General features: G+C 33.8%; 1 protein-coding gene across 1 annotated transcript in view; it reads left to right on the top strand.

Annotated features, from left to right (window-relative positions):
• LOC133631290 (transcription initiation factor TFIID subunit 4) overlaps positions 1 to 17,183 on the top strand; it is a 300,647-nt gene that overhangs the window by 125,563 nt on the left and 157,901 nt on the right. The window contains exon 12 of the mRNA XM_062023471.1: positions 9,692 to 9,817. Coding sequence (XP_061879455.1) covers positions 9,692 to 9,817 — 126 coding nt within the window. The remainder of the gene's footprint in view (positions 1 to 9,691; positions 9,818 to 17,183) is intronic.

Genomic DNA, 17,183 nt, shown 5'->3' with positions numbered 1-17,183 from the left:
TCATCATTTCACCATGTACCAATTAAAATTGCTTCGAGGTCGGTAAGCACAACCAAAATGATTCCGTACTTTAGGCGCACCGGGTTATAAGGCGCACTGCGGAGATTTTAAGTGCGCCTTATAGTCCAAAAAATACGGTACGTGAATTCAAAATCGATATTTGTTATCAAGCATCATAGGGTGCAATTAATTCAAGCGTGGATAGCTTTCTGTCAAAACAGGCAGATGGAGAAGTAAGAAAAAAAAAGAAGAAAATAATACAAGATAAATGTACAAATAGTGCAATAAATATCATATATTTTTACAACATATTGGTAGAAAGTGAATAGAGTGAAGTTACTTTAGGAAGGACAAATCTGTACAGAAAAGTTTAGCATTAAATATCAGAGCTACCTTGTGTACAGCAAGGACAAATATGTACTAAAATGTACAAATATTGCATTAAATATCTTATCTGTGAGCAATGTTTTTTGTTCTTAACATATGGATTGAGATTTTTAGGTTTGCAAAGTTAGCCTTAGGCAGGAAACATTTGTTCTAAAAAGTGAAAATATTAGAAATCAATACTATCTCCAGCACATATTATTGGAAATATAATGCAGTGAGGTTCCCTTAGGTTGGCGAAGTTAGCCTAAGCTAAGGCAATTTTTTACAGAAAAAAATTGTATTAAAGAACAAATCGTTGTTTAACTCATATTGGTGGAAAGTGATTGGAGTGAGGTTCCCTTAGGTCAGGGGTTGGCAACCCAAAATGTTGAAAGAGCCATATTGGACCAAAAATACAAAAAAATATTTTATATGCAATATTTGTACTAAAAAGTACAAATATTGCATTAAATATCATATCTTTGCACAGCACTTATTGGTGAAAATGAATGGAGTGAGGTTCCATTAGGTTGGCAAAGTTAGCTCTAGGCAGGACAGATTTGTCCTGAAAAGTAGTGCATTAAATATCAGAGCTATAGTATCTATAACACAGGTTGGTGGAGAGTAAATGGAGTGAGGTTCTGTTAAGTTGGTGTACTAAGAAATATTGCATTAATATAAATTATTGCATTTTATAAATCATTTTTGTGTGTGTACATACTCACGCATTTTTTTCTATTCAAATACGCTATATTATAAAAGAGGCCCCAGATCTTTGTACAGCACATATTAGTGGAAAGGGAATAAAATGACGTTCCCTCAGGTTGTCAAAATTAGCGTTAGGGAGAACAAATTTGTGTTAAAAAGTAAAAATATTACACAAAATAATATAACTATGTGTAATACAGCACATATTGGTGGAAAGTGAATGGAGTGAGGTTCCCTTAAGTCAGTGGCTGGCAACCCAAAATGTTGAAAGAGCCATATTGGACCAAAAATACAAAACAAATATGTGCAAAGATTTGATATTTAATGCAATATTTGTACTAAAAAGTACAAATATTGCATTAAATATCATATCTTTGCACAGCACTTATTGGTGGAAAATGAATGGAGTGAGGTTCCATTAGGTTGGCGAAGTTAGCTCTAGGCAGGACAGATTTGTCCTGAAAAGTAGTGCATTAAATATCATAGCTATAGTATCTACAACACAGGTTGGTGGAGAGTAAATGGAGTGAGGTTCTGTTAAGTTGGTGTACTAAGAAATATTGCATTAATATAAATTATTGCATTTTATAAATCATTTTTGTGTGTGTACATACTTACGCATTTTTTTCTATTCAAATACACTATATTACAAAAGAGGCCCCAGATCTTTGTACAGCACATATTAGTGGAAAGGGAATAAAATGACGTTCCCTCAGGTTGTCAAAATTAGCGTTAGGGAGAACAAATTTGTATTAAAAAGTAAAAATATTACACTAAATAATATAACTATGTGTAATACAGCACATATTGGTGGAAAGTGAATGGAGTGAGATTCCCTTGGGTTGCTTAGTTAGCTTTGGGGAGATTAAATGTGTACCAAAAGTTCTTTCCACAACACATATTGGTAAAAAAGTGAATGGCGGAAAGTTCCCTGAGGTCAGCAAAGGTAGCCTTAGCAACATGGTTGCCTCTCGTAACTTTGATACCTTCTTACAATGTTGGATAGACAGTTATCAGATTTTTCTTTTCTTTTTTCAACGCAAACCAGAAGAGAGGCATAATAATTTGAACTATTGTGTGAAATATTGCATACACATATTGTTAGAAAGTAAGTGAAGTAAGATTCCATTAGGTTGTCAAAATGAGCCCTAGCAAAATTGCTGCGTTTCACAACTGTGGCGCCATTTTTTTCCATGACGGACCGAAAAGTTAACATTTTAATCATATTATGAATATTAACAGTAGGGTGGCATTCAAATCTGAAGAGGTTAAGCTCCGAGCCTCGGGCGTCATTGCATTTCTATTGCTGCTGTTTGTGTTATGTTTTTAATAAGGCTGTTAATCACTTGCTAATTGCAATTATTGGAATGTTATGAACATTTTTTTACTGTTTTAAAAGCGTAATTGCCATGACTCAGCTTGCAATTGATGCTATTCTACAAGCATGCATCAGGTACTATTTCTAGTACCTAGTTCCAGGCAGATAGCGCATGTGCTGGTTGCTTATTATTTAAGCAGATTGCTGTGTCATGGAAGCATTTTGAGGATACAGACAACTAAACAGCCATGCTATTGATCGCTTCCACTGTTGCTATGCAGAGCCAACACACGTTTTAAACATGACCTGAAAAAGAAAAGTATGAACTTTGCATCCCCACAGCTGCTAATATTTATCCGCTTTTGTATGCGATTTACTGATTGCACGTCTAAACAAGAGAGAATTGCGCTGCCACAAAGTAATCTACCAGGAATGTGTGTTTGTGTGCGCTTATTTGATGGGCCAGATTACATTACACTTGGTCGCGGTCCAGAGCACGGTCCGCCATGACCCAGAACCCCCCTACTGTGTCAGTGGACTGACAAATGAAAGGGGAACTAACTGGGCTAAAATCGTTGGGAATTACAGCCTTAGGATGTCTGTGTGCGCTTTGGCAAGTAGACTATAAAATTATACTATATGAGAGAATTGTAGTTCTTGTAGCGCAGAGGTGTCAAAGTCGTTTTCACTGAGGGCCACGTCGCAGTTATGTTTGGCCCCAGAGGGCCGCGTCTAACAGTCAATACTATTATTACACAATTTTTTAATCCATTTTATTAGTATATTTTAAAAAAACTAAAATGTAAAAATAATATGGTAAGTTGCAATAATTTCACCTCAGTGTATATTACTGTAAATGGAAAAACAGTACTACTGTTTTAAGGTAAAAAAAAAAAGCTCAGTTGCCAGAATTTTACTGTAAAATTTACATTTGTTTTTTTTACTGTAAATAAAAAAAAAATGCAATTTTACAGTAAAATTGTGTCATTTTTATTTTTATTTTTTTTTACCGCAAATCAACAACCGTAGATTTTTCGGTGTATTACTGTAAATGCCAAAACGGCACCACAGTTTATTACAGTAAAAAAAAAAGTACTGTTTTTTTCATTTAGAGAAAAAAATGCTGTAAAAACCACAGTAAATTTCACAATTTTACCATGAAATCTATTGCTACTTTTACATTGCACAATTTGATGGATAACTTGCTTTGAAATCATTATTATTAGTATTTATTTCTATTTAAAAGTGGTTTGAATGTTTGATAATATATTTTTGCATAGCTAGACAATATTTAACATAATTTGCGATTACATGAAGTACAAACATATTTTTTCTCCCAAAGTAGAAAGGAAGAATACATTTAGTAAGAAAAGTTACAGTACTTTATTGATACATATTATTTCCAGGCTTTGGAGGGCCAAATAAAATGAAGTGGCAGGCCACATCTGCCCCCCCGGGCCTTGAGTTTGACACGTGTTGTAGAGAGAACATGGTCGATCTTATAGTCAAGAAGGTCACATCGCAGTTATGTTTGGCCCCAGAGGGCCACGTCTAACAGTCAATACTATTATTACACAATTTTTTAATCCATTTTAGTAGTATATTTAAAAAAAACTAAAATGTAAAAAAAATATGGTAAGTTGCAATAATTTCACCTGAATGTAGTGTATATTACTGTAAATGGATAAACAGTACTACTGTTTTAAGGTAAAAAAAAAAGCTCAGTTGCCAGAATTTTACTGTAAAATTTACATTTGTTTTTTTTACTGTAAATAAAAAAAAAAAAGCAATTTTACTGTAAAATTTTGGCTTTTTTTATTTTTTTATTTTTTTAACCGCAAATCAACAACCGTAGATTTTTCGGTGTATTATTATAAATGCCAAAACAGCACCACAGTTTATTACAGTAAAAAAAAGTACTGTTTTTTTCATTTAGAGAAAAAAATGCTGTAAAAACCACAGTAAATTTCACAATTTTACCATGAAAACTATTGCTACTTTTACATTGCACAATTTGATGGATAACTTGCTTTGAAATCATTATTATTAGTATTTATTTCTATTTAAAAGTGGTTTGAATGTTTGATAATATATTTTTGCATAGCTAGACAATATTTCAGTTAACATAATTTGCGATTACATGGAGTACAAACATATTTTTTCTCCCAAAGTAGAAAGAAAGAATACATTTAGTAAGAAAAGTTACAGTACTTTATTGATACATATTATTTCCAGGCTTTGGAGGGCCAAATAAAATGAAGTGGCGGGCCACATCTGCCCCCCCGGGCCTTGAGTTTGACACGTGTTGTAGAGAGAACATGGTCGATCTTATAGTCAAGAAGGTCACATCGCAGTTATGTTTGGCCCCAGAGGGCCGCGTCTAACAGTCAATACTATTATTACACAATTTTTTAATCCATTTTAGTAGTATATTTTTAAAAAACTAAAATGTAAAAAAAAAAATGGTAAGTTGCAATAATTTCACCTGAATGTAGTGTATATTACTGTAAATGGATGAACAGTACTACTGTTTTAAGGTAAAAAAAAAAAGCTCAGTTGCCAGAATTTTACTGTAAAATTTACATTTGTTTTTTTTACTGTAAATAAAAAAAAATGCAATTTTACAGTAACATTTTGGCTTTTTTTTTTTTTTTTTTTTAACCGCAAATCAACAACCGTAGATTTTTCAGTGTATTATTGTAAATGCCAAAACGGCACCACAGTTTATTACAGTAAAAAAAAAAAGTACTGTTTTTTTCATTTAGAGAAAAAAATGCTGTAAAAACCACAGTAAATTTCACAATTTTACCATGAAATCTATTGCTACTTTTACATTGTACAATTTGATGGATAACTTGCTTTGAAATCATTATTATTAGTATTTATTTCTATTTAAAAGTGGTTTGAATGTTTGATAATATATTTTTGCATAGCTAGACAATATTTAACATAATTTGCGATTACATGGAGTACAAACATATTTTTTCTCCCAAAGTAGAAAGGAAGAATACATTTAGTAAGAAAAGTTACAGTACTTTATTGATACATATTATTTCCAGGCTTTGGAGGCCCAAATAAAATGAAGTGGCGGGCCACACCTGCCCCCCCGGGCCTTGAGTTTGACACGTGTTGTAGAGAGAACATGGTCGATCTTATAGTCAAGAAGGTCACATCGCAGTTATGTTTGGCCCCAGAGGGCCGCGTCTAACAGTCAATACTATTATTACACAATTTTTTAATCCATTTTAGTAGTATATTTAAAAAAAAATAAAATGTAAAAAAAATATGGTAAGTTGCAATAATTTCACCTCAATGTAGTGTATATTACTGTAAATGGAAAAACAGTACTACTGTCTTAAGGTAAAAAAAAAAGGCAGCTCATTTGTTTTTTTACTGTAAATAAAAAAAATTCAATTTTACAGTAAAATTTTAGCACCTGAGCTGCCAGTTTCTTTATTTTATTATTTTTTTCACCGCAAATCAACAACTGTAGATTTTTCCGTGTATAACTGTAAATGCCAAAACGGCACCACAGTTTATTACAGTAAAAAAAAGTACTGTTTTTTTCATTTAGAGAAAAAAATGCTGTAAAAACCACAGTAAATTTCACAATTTTACCATGAAAACTATTGCTACTTTTAAATTGCACAATTTGATGGATAACTTGCTTTGAAATCATTATTATTAGTATTTATTTCTATTTAAAAGTGGTTTGAATGTTTGATAATATATTTTTGCATAGCTAGACAATATTTAACATAATTTGCGATTACATGGAGTACAAACATATTTTTTCTCCCAAAGTAGAAAGGAAGAATACATTTAGTAAGAAAAGTTACAGTACTTTATTGATACATATTATTTCCAGGCTTTGGAGGGCCAAATAAAATGAAGTGGCGGGCCACATCTGCCCCCCCGGGCCTTGAGTTTGACACATGTTGTAGAGAGAACATGGTCGATCTTATAGTCAAGAAGGTCACATCGCAGTTATGTTTGGCCCCAGAGGGCCGCGTCTAACAGTCAATACTATTATTACACAATTTTTTAATCCATTTTAGTAGTATATTTAAAAAAAAACTATAATGTAAAAAAAAAAGGTAAGTTGCAATAATTTCACCTGAATGTAGTGTATATTACTGTAAATGGATAAACAGTGCTACTGTTTTAAGGTAAAAAAAAAAAAAGCTCAGTTGCCAGAATTTTACTGTAAAATTTACATTTGTTTTTTTTACTGTAAATAAAAAAAAATGCAATTTTACAGTAAAATTGTCATTTTTTTTATTTTTATTTTTTTACCGCAAATCAACAACCGTAGATTTTTCAGTGTATTACTGTAAATGCCAAAACGGCACCACAGTTTATTACAGTAAAAACAAAAGTACTGTTTTTTTCATTTAGAGAAAAAAATACTGTAAAAACCACAGTAAATTTCACAATTTTACCATGAAATCTATTGCTACTTTTACATTGCACAATTTGATGGATAACTTGCTTTGAAATCATTATTATTAGTATTTATTTCTATTTAAAAGTGGTTTGAATGTTTGATAATATATTTCTGCATAGCTAGACAATATTTAACATAATTTGCGATTACATGGAGTACAAACATATTTTTTCTCCCAAAGTAGAAAGGAAGAATACATTTAGTAAGAAAAGTTACAGTACTTTATTGATACATATTATTTCCAGGCTTTGGAGGGCCAAATAAAATGAAGTGGCGGGCCACACCTGCCCCCCCGGGCCTTGAGTTTGACACGTGTTGTAGAGAGAACATGGTCGATCTTATAGTCAAGAAGGTCACATCGCAGTTATGTTTGGCCCCAGAGGGCCGCGTCTAACAGTCAATACTATTATTACACAGTTTTTTAATCCATTTTAGTAGTATATTTAAAAAAAACTAAAATGTAAAAAAAAAAAGGTAAGTTGCAATAATTTCACCTGAATGTAGTGTATATTACTGTAAATGGATGAACAGTACTATTGTTTTAAGGTAAAAAAAAACCTCAGTTGCCAGAATTTTACTGTAAAATTTACATTTGTTTTTTTTACTGTAAATAAAAAAAAATGCAATTTTACAGTAACATTTTGGCTTTTTAAAAAAAAATTTTTTAACCGCAAATCAACAACCGTAGATTTTTCGGTGTATTATTGTAAATGCCAAAACGGCACCACAGTTTATTACAGTAAAAAAAAAAAGTACTGTTTTTTTCATTTAGAGAAAAAAATGCTGTAAAAACCACAGTAAATTTCACAATTTTACCATGAAATCTATTGCTACTTTTACATTGTACAATTTGATGGATAACTTGCTTTGAAATCATTATTATTAGTATTTATTTCTATTTAAAAGTGGTTTGAATGTTTGATAATATATTTTTGCATAGCTAGACAATATTTAACATAATTTGCGATTACATGGAGTACAAATATATTTTTTCTCCCAAAGTAGAAATAAATAATACATTTAGTAAGAAAAGTTACAGTACTTTATTGATACATATTATTTCCAGGCTTTGGAGGGCCAAATAAAATGAAGTGGCGGGCCACATCTGCCCCCCCGGGCCTTGAGTTTGACACGTGTTGTAGAGAGAACATGGTCGATCTTATAGTCAAGAAGGTCACATCGCAGTTATGTTTGGCCCCAGAGGGCCGCGTTTAACAGTCAATACTATTATTACACAATTTTTAAATCCATTTTAGTAGTATATTTAAAAAAAACTAAAATGTAAAAAAAAAAAATGGTAAGTTGCAATAATTTCACCTGAATGTAGTGTATATTACTGTAAATGGATGAACAGTACTACTGTTTTAAGGTAAAAAAAAAAGCTCAGTTGCCAGAATTTTACTGTAAAATTTACATTTGTTTTTTTTACTGTAAATAAAAAAAAATGCAATTTTACAGTAACATTTTGGCTTTTTTTAAATTATTTTTTTTAACCGCAAATTAACAACCGTAGATTTTTCGGTGTATTACTGTAAATGCCAAAACGGCACCACAGTTTATTACAGTAAAAAAAAAAAGTACTGTTTTTTTCATTTAGAGAAAAAAATGCTGTAAAAACCACAGTAAATTTCACAATTTTACCATGAAATCTATTGCTACTTTTACATTGTACAATTTGATGGATAACTTGCTTTGAAATCATTATTATTAGTATTTATTTCTATTTAAAAGTGGTTTGAATGTTTGATAATATATTTTTGCATAGCTAGACAATATTTAACATAATTTGCGATTACATGGAGTACAAACATATTTTTTCTCCCAAAGTAGAAAGGAAGAATACATTTAGTAAGAAAAGTTACAGTACTTTATTGATACATATTATTTCCAGGCTTTGGAGGGCCAAATAAAATGAAGTGGCGGGCCACATCTGCCCCCCCGGGCCTTGAGTTTGACACGTGTTGTAGAGAGAACATGGTCGATCTTATAGTCAAGAAGGTCACATCGCAGTTATGTTTGGCCCCAGAGGGCCGCGTCTAACAGTCAATACTATTATTACACAATTTTTTAATCCATTTTAGTAGTATATTTAAAAAAAACTAAAATGTAAAAAAAATATGGTAAGTTGCAATAATTTCACCTGAATGTAGTGTATATTACTGTAAATGGATAAACAGTACTACTGTTTTAAGGTAAAAAAAAAAAAGCTCAGTTGCCAGAATTTTACTGTAAAATTTACATTTGTTTTTTTTTACTGTAAATAAAAAAAAAAAGCAATTTTACAGTAAAATTTTGGCTTTTTTTTTTTTTTTTTTTTAACTGCAAATCAACAACCGTAGATTTTTCGGTGTATTATTGTAAATGCCAAAACAGCACCACAGTTTATTACAGTAAAAAAAAGTACTGTTTTTTTCATTTAGAGAAAAAAATGCTGTAAAAACCACAGTAAATTTCACAATTTTACCATGAAAACTATTGCTACTTTTACATTGCACAATTTGATGGATAACTTGCTTTGAAATCATTATTATTAGTATTTATTTCTATTTAAAAGTGGTTTGAATGTTTGATAATATATTTTTGCATAGCTAGACAATATTTCAGTTAACATAATTTGCGATTACATGGAGTATATACATATTTTTTCTCCCAAAGTAGAAAGAAATAATACATTTATTGATACATATTATTTCCAGGCTTTCGAAAGCCAGATAAAATGAAGTGGCGGGCCACATCTGCCCCCCGGGCCTTGAGTTTGCCACATATGTTGTAGAGAGAACATGGTCGATCTTATAGTCAAGAAGGTCACGATTTCAGTCGTTTCAATGATGGCGTCTTTGTGCCCCTGTCAGGACGACGAGTGCTACGAGCAGTCGGCGGACGTCCGTTCCCAGCTGCGCTTTTTCGAGCAACTGGAGAGGATGGAGAAGCAAAGGAAGGACGAGCAGGAGAGAGAGATCCTGTTAAAAGCCGCCAAGGTAAGTCACCTCCACTTCTTACAGCGTCTTGAGTGTTGTTGTTGCCAGTCGTGCCAAACAGCTTGTGTATGTACAGTTGTAGTGTGTGTTATGTCTGTGTGTGTGTGTGTGTGTGTGTGCACGTGCGTGCATGCGTGTGCATGTTGCTCCTGACAGATGAATTAGAGTGTGACACCAGTAGATGGAGTGACCTCCCCGTGTCCTCTCAGGCTCATGGCTCCAGGGCCTGAGTGTCCTGGCTCCTCCCTCCTTCCTCACACACACACACACACACACACACACACACACACACACACACACACACACACACACACACACACACACACACACACACACACACACACACACATAGACTTTCTTGTATTTGTTACCTTCTTGAGACCTCCAAAAAATGCCTACCCTTTTAGGACCACACTTTCTAGATATATAAAGATTTGTATTTACAACATTAATAATATATACATACTATGCAAATACAAAAAAATTTAAGCTTTTAGTTACATTTTTTTTGTTTAAAATTTTTTGTTTGTAATTGGTTTTTAATCGTCATTATTTACTTCAAGTTATTACGGTATGTCTCTATATATGTAATTATTTATTTTTTTTAAATACATTTTGGCCAAAGTGGGCACATTTCAATTTCTTACACACACTTGTTATTTCATATGTTGACCAGAGGGGGATCACTTTCAAAACCGACACACAGTCAATTTGAAAAATCCTTCCTTTTAGGGACCACCTTAAATTTGATAGATTTCATCACCAGGGGTGCAAATGAGATCTCTATTTTTAGTTTTTTGTAATGTGCTTAAGGCCGATGACAAAGGAGTCACGGACCACAGATGGCCCCTGTGCCGCACATTGGGTAAACCAGCTGTAGAACCTAACTGTTAATGACCACTATAGTCTTAGTACCGTAGTCTATTTGTTCATCCTATGGTCACATACGGGACGCGGGTTGTCTTACGTCAGCACCGGAAGTCATCAAATCAGCTGTTCACCTGGCGGGTTTTTTGGGGATGAATAGGGAAGTCCTTCCTTCTTTAGCTGCCTTCTTGTTTTATCATATATTTCTGCCTTTGCACCTGTCAATGTTTACTTTTGAAGGCACATTAAATCAACAACACAATCCTGACTTTGGAGCAATGTTCACTGACTCTAGTATTTGGCTCTCTATTAGATGCAATGGTTTTCCGTATTGGGACCATGGTTTCCGTCCTAACTTGTTCACCGGTCGTCATATGGAAGGTACTTTTCCTTGTTGATGTCTCAAGAAGGGTAGAAATACAAGAACACACACACACACACACACACACACACACACACACACACACACACACACACACACACACACACACACACACACACACACACACACACACACACACACACACACACACACACACACACACACACACACACACACACACACACACACACACACACACACACACACACACACACACACACACACACAGAAATGCAGCTGACACACATCCATCCACACTCCAAACCTGCAAAAATAATCCTCCACAACAAATCTGGAAAATTTTGAATATTCCGAAATATTGTTCAATTTCGAGGGATGAGTGTAGCAGGTAAACTTGGGTAAAGATCAGGGGTGTCAAACGTTTGGCCCGTGGGCCAGATCAGGTTTTATCCGGCCCACGAGATGGGTTTGCTAAATATAAAAATGAGCTGAATGAAAGAAAGGTGTCCACTGGATGTCACATAAGCAATTCTTTGCACCCCCTGTGTTTAGGTAGGACAGAGGTCGGCAACCCAAAATGTTGAAAGAGCCATATTGGACCAAAAATAAAAAGTAAAAATCTGTCTGGAGCCACAAAAAATTAAAAGCCTTCTATAAGTGATATAAGGAAGTCAACACATAATGTAAGTGTCTATGTTAGCTATATTAGCCTACTATCAAAATAACTATGTGTCGCAGGCTGATACAAATCTTCGTTGACAGAAATGTTGACATGTAATATTCATTCTACCCATTTTTACAGCATTGGAAAACATTAGTAACGCTTCTCAGAGGGTGATATAACTCCTGAATATGACTGGCTTAGAATGGCCAAAGTTATAGATGTGTGTGTCCAAGTTAAAGGAAATGGCGGGCGGTCTTCTTCGAATGGATTTATAACAATATATGCAAGCTGGGTTACGTTTGCTGTGGTCTGGAACAATATGGCAACATTTGCTGTGGTCTAGAACAACGTAGCAACATTTGCTGTGGTCTGGAAATGCAGCCAATATTACATACAGATAATGTGTCATGAGACATGCAAATATAAATTAAATACACAGAGGATATAAGTAAACAAAATTAAATGAGCTCAAATATACCTACAAGTGAAGCATAATAATACAATATGTGCATAAAGCTAGCCTAAATAGTATGTTAGAATCGATTAGCTTGCAGTGACCAAATATGCCTGATTAGCACTCCACACAAGTCAATAACATCAACAAAGCTCACCTTTGTGCATTCACGCACAGCATAAAACGTTTGGTAGAAAAAATTCGACAAAAAATGAGTGGCATAGAATATGTCTTTCTCTGGCATCGTTGCAGAAAGTTATACATGTAAACAAACTACGGTGAGGACCGCCAAAATTAGTAGGACAAAACGGCGCTTGCCAAATGCTCTCATCAGAGAATCATGTTTAATATAAATAGTGGGATTTCTAACAATTAGGGAGGTTTGTGTCATGTTTGAAACCCTTTTAAACAAAAATATATTTCCCCCCCATATTTTTCTATTTTCATAAATTTTTGAAAAAGCTCCAAGGAGCCACTAGGGCGGCGCTAAAGAGCCGCAGGTTGCAGTTAGGAGAATAGAGGCAACATTTCCTGTTTATTAGTGATAATATACAAAATGTGGATTGTTACGTTCATGCCTTGACTGTCAAAGATGTTGGTAATTTTAACCAGTGAAAAAAACATGTTTTGTAAATTTTCAGAATGTGTTTTTTTCTCTTATTTTTAAACAAAATTATCATGCCACGATTCTTTTTGTTTTTGTTTTTTGTTTTGTCCTGCCCAGCTTCTCAGGCAAATCATATAGTAGATGTAGATGCCCATATGTTCAGATTTACTTTACAAAAGAGAAGTGTAGGATACTTCTCTTGTTGCCTTATTTGTATTTTGACTTTATTAAATGTATTTATATTATCATTTGGTGCAGCCGGGCCGGAGCAAGAGGGGATAGAAAGAGAAAAAAAGGAAGACAGAGGGGGGAATTGTGGGGACAAGAGGGGAATTAGACAGAGAGACAAAAACAACAACAGCAAACACAACAACAACAACAACAACAACAGAGCAACATCAGCAAATACGACATGTACAAATATGATGGTAAAAGTAATAGCAAATAAGCAGTTAGCGAAAATAAAAAATAATACAGAAATGACAATGAGCATTATTACACTAAAAATGGAGCAATATGAATACCAATAGAAATAGTGCTATTGATAATAAACAATACCAATGCTTTTCCTTTATATCAACAATACAATTGTTCAAATGCAACAATACATATACGTAATGATAACTTGAGATACGAAAGAATGCAGAAAAATGGAGGGGAAGAAAGAGAAGCAACCTACATTAACCTTGTAGATTGTTATAGTAACAATAGGTTAAGCTTTGTCAGTGTGCCATGTGTTATACCCAGTTTACCCTAGGGCAACAACGTTAATATATGTTTGATGAAACGTGATTATGTGCATGAGTGTATGTGTGCATATGTACTTGAATATGTACAGTATGTGTATATGTGTGCTTGTACAGTGAATGTATATGTACAGTATGTGTGTATGTGTGTACAGTGAATGTATATGTACAGTATGTGTATGTGTGTTTGTACAGTGAATGTATATGTATAGAATGTGTATGTGTGTGTTTGTACAGTGAATGTATATGTACAGTATGTGTATACAGTATGTGTGTTTGTACAGTGAATGTATATGTACAGTATGTGTATATGTGTGTTTGTACAGTGAATGTATATGTATAGAATGTGTATGTGTGTGTTTGTACAGTGAATTTATATGTACAGTATGTGTATACAGTATGTGTGTTTGTACAGTGAATGTATATGTACAGTATGTGTATGTGTGTGTTTGTACAGTGAATGTATATGTACAGTATGTGTATATGTGTGTTTGTACAGTGAATGTATATGTACAGTATGTATATGTGTGTGTTTGTACAGTGAGTGTATATGTACAGTATGTGTATATGTATGTTTGTACAGTGAATATATATGTACAGTATGTGTATACAGTATGTGTGTTTGTACAGTGAATGTATATGTACAGTATATGTATGTGTGTGTTTGTACAGTGAATGTATATGTACAGTATGTGTATGTGTGTGTTTGTACAGTGAGTGTAAATGTACAGTATGTGTATATGTATGTTTTTACAGTGAATGTATATGTACAGTAAGTGTATATGTATGTTTTTACAGTGAATGTATATGTACAGTATGTGTATGTGTGTGTTTGTACAGTGAGTGTTTATGTACAGTATGTGTATATGTATGTTTTTACAGTGAATGTATATGTACAGTATGTGTATACAGTATGTTTGTATAATGAGCGTGCGTGTGGATGTACGAACTTTGAGTGTGTAAATATGTACTGTATTTATTTGTATATGTATGTGGGAGCGTAGGTACCTATGTATGTCTGTATGTATGTGTGTGAGTATATGTGAATTTGCATGTACAATACATTTGACTCCCAGTGTGTGCGGGAGCCAGAGTACGGCCCCAGCCTCCCCGAGAGCCCATCCCACAAACAGTAGGTGTGGTGCCCAGGGAACCAGGGACCACCGCCCCCACGCAGCCAAGCCGGACAGTGACAGGAACCCCAGAGCCTGGCCCACCGCGCCGCCCACGATTCTACCAGTCCGGCCCACTTGAGAATAGATTTTCCTCCATGTGGCCCCTGAGCTAAAATGAGTTTGACACCCCTGGTATATATCAAAGTAGTCAGTGTACAGCTTGTATAGCAGTATAGATTTAATATTCGCTGGACTTAGACTTAGACAAACTTTATTGATCCACAAGGGAAATTGTTCCACACAGTAGCTCAGTTTCAAAGGATGGAAAGGGTAAGGATGGAAAGGATAATGCAGGTATTAAGTAGAATTAAAATGTACCTTAGTAGCAATATAAAAAATAACATATATGTAATATTTACATGTTATATATTAGGGGTGTGGGAAAAAATAGATTCGAATTCGAATCGTGATTCTCACGTTGTGCGATTCAGAATCGATTATCATTTTAAAAAAATCGATTTAAAAAAAAAAAATATTTTAATTTTTTTTTTTTTTTTTTTTAATTAATCAATCCAACAAATCAATACACACAATACCATAACAATGCAATCCAATTCCAAAACCAAACCCGACCCAGCAACACTCAGAACTGCAATAAACCGAGCAATTGAGAGGAGACACAAACACGACACAGAACAAACCAAAAGTAGTGAATCAAAAATGAATATTATCAACAACAGTATCAATATTAGTTACAATTTCAACATAGCAGTGATTAAAAATCCCTCATTGACATTATCATTAGACATTTATAAGAAAAAAAAAATAGAACAATAGTGTCACAGTGGCTTACATTTGCATCGCATCTCATAAGCTTGACAACACACTGTGTCCAATATTTTCACAAAGATAAAATAAGTCATATTTTTGGTTCATTTAATAGTTAAAACAAATGTACATTATTGCAATCAGTTGATAAAACATTGTCCTTTACAATTATAAAAGCTTTTTACAAAAATCTACTACTCTGCTTGCATGTCAGCAGACTGGGGTCCTGCTGAAATCCTATGTATTGTATGAACAGAGAATACTTTTGAATCGGGAAAAAAATCGTTTTTGAATCGAGAATCATGTTGAATTGAAAAAAAAAAAATCGATTTTGAATCGAATCGTGACCCCAAGAATCGATATTGAATCGAATCGTGGGACACCCAAAGATTCACAGCCCTATTATATATACAGTATATAATATACACCTATATATTATATTATAGTTTTGTATAATATATACATATGGTGGTGGTAGTTTAGTACAATTTAGTGCTGCACGAGTGCTGTCTCCACTGGGAGCAGCTACGGTTCATTGAGAGGAAACCTTTACTGAAAAAAGATAATGATCCTTCTGCCAGTTCACATATAGATGCTTTTTTCCGACTTTAACTTGGTCAAGACATGCACCTGGGGATAGGTTGATTGGCAACACTAAATTGGCCCTAGTGTGTGAATGTGAGTGTGAATGTTGTCTGTCTATCTGTGTTGGCCCTGCGATGAGGTGGCGACTTGTCCAGGGTGTACCCCGCCTTCCGCCCGATTGTAGCTAAAATAGGCTCCAGCACCCCCCGCGACCCCAAAAGGGATAAGCGGCAGAAAATGGATGGATGGAAGTTCGATGTCTTCTCACAAACTTTGCTTTAGCCTTTTTTGAGGGGGAAAAAGTCGCAAATGCGATATTTGTTTTGTTCACTTTAATGTAAGACTATTCCTTTTTTAGAAGTACCTTTTACTATACATCAGCTGTTTATTTCTCTTAAAATCTGATGGTCAACGATGGGTAAAATCTAACGGATTTGACTATGGAAATCTTTATTCGAAGACATCCCTAATAGTGACTATGTTGACTCATTTTCGGTACACAGTAAATCTATACAGCTGTACACTGACTACTTTAAAATGTAATTTCTATAGTGCTGTCTAGGGATTATCGGCCGATAAATGCTTTAAAATGTAATATCGGAAATTATCGGTATCGTTTTTTTTATTATCGGTATCAGTTTTTTTATTTCTTTATTTATTTTATTAAATCAACATAAAAAACACAAGACATACTTACAATTAGTACACCAACCCAAAAAAACCTCCCTCCCCCATTTACACTCATTCACACAAAAGGGTTGTTTCTTTCTGTTATTAATATTCTGGTTCCTACATTATATATCAATACAGTCTGCAAGGGATACAGTCCGTAAGCACACATGATTGTGCGTGCTGCTGGTCCACTAATAGTACTAACCTTTAACAGTTAATTTTACTCATTTTCATTAATTACTAGTTTCTATGTAACTGTTTTTATATTGTTTTACTTTCTTTTTTTATTCAAGAAAATTATTTTAATTTATTTCTTATTTTATTTTATAATTTTTAAAAAAAAAGGACCTTATCTTCACCATACCTGGTTGTCCAAATCAGGCATAATAATGTGTTAATTCCACGATTGTATATATAGCGGTATCGTTTGATATCAGTATCGGTTGATATCGGTATCGGTAATTAAGAGTTGGACAATATCGAAT

This window comes from Entelurus aequoreus, linkage group LG02 (genome assembly GCF_033978785.1).
Source record: "Entelurus aequoreus isolate RoL-2023_Sb linkage group LG02, RoL_Eaeq_v1.1, whole genome shotgun sequence".
Classification (NCBI taxonomy): Eukaryota; Metazoa; Chordata; class Actinopteri; order Syngnathiformes; family Syngnathidae; genus Entelurus; species Entelurus aequoreus.
This window is presented reverse-complemented; position numbering and strand designations above follow the sequence as displayed.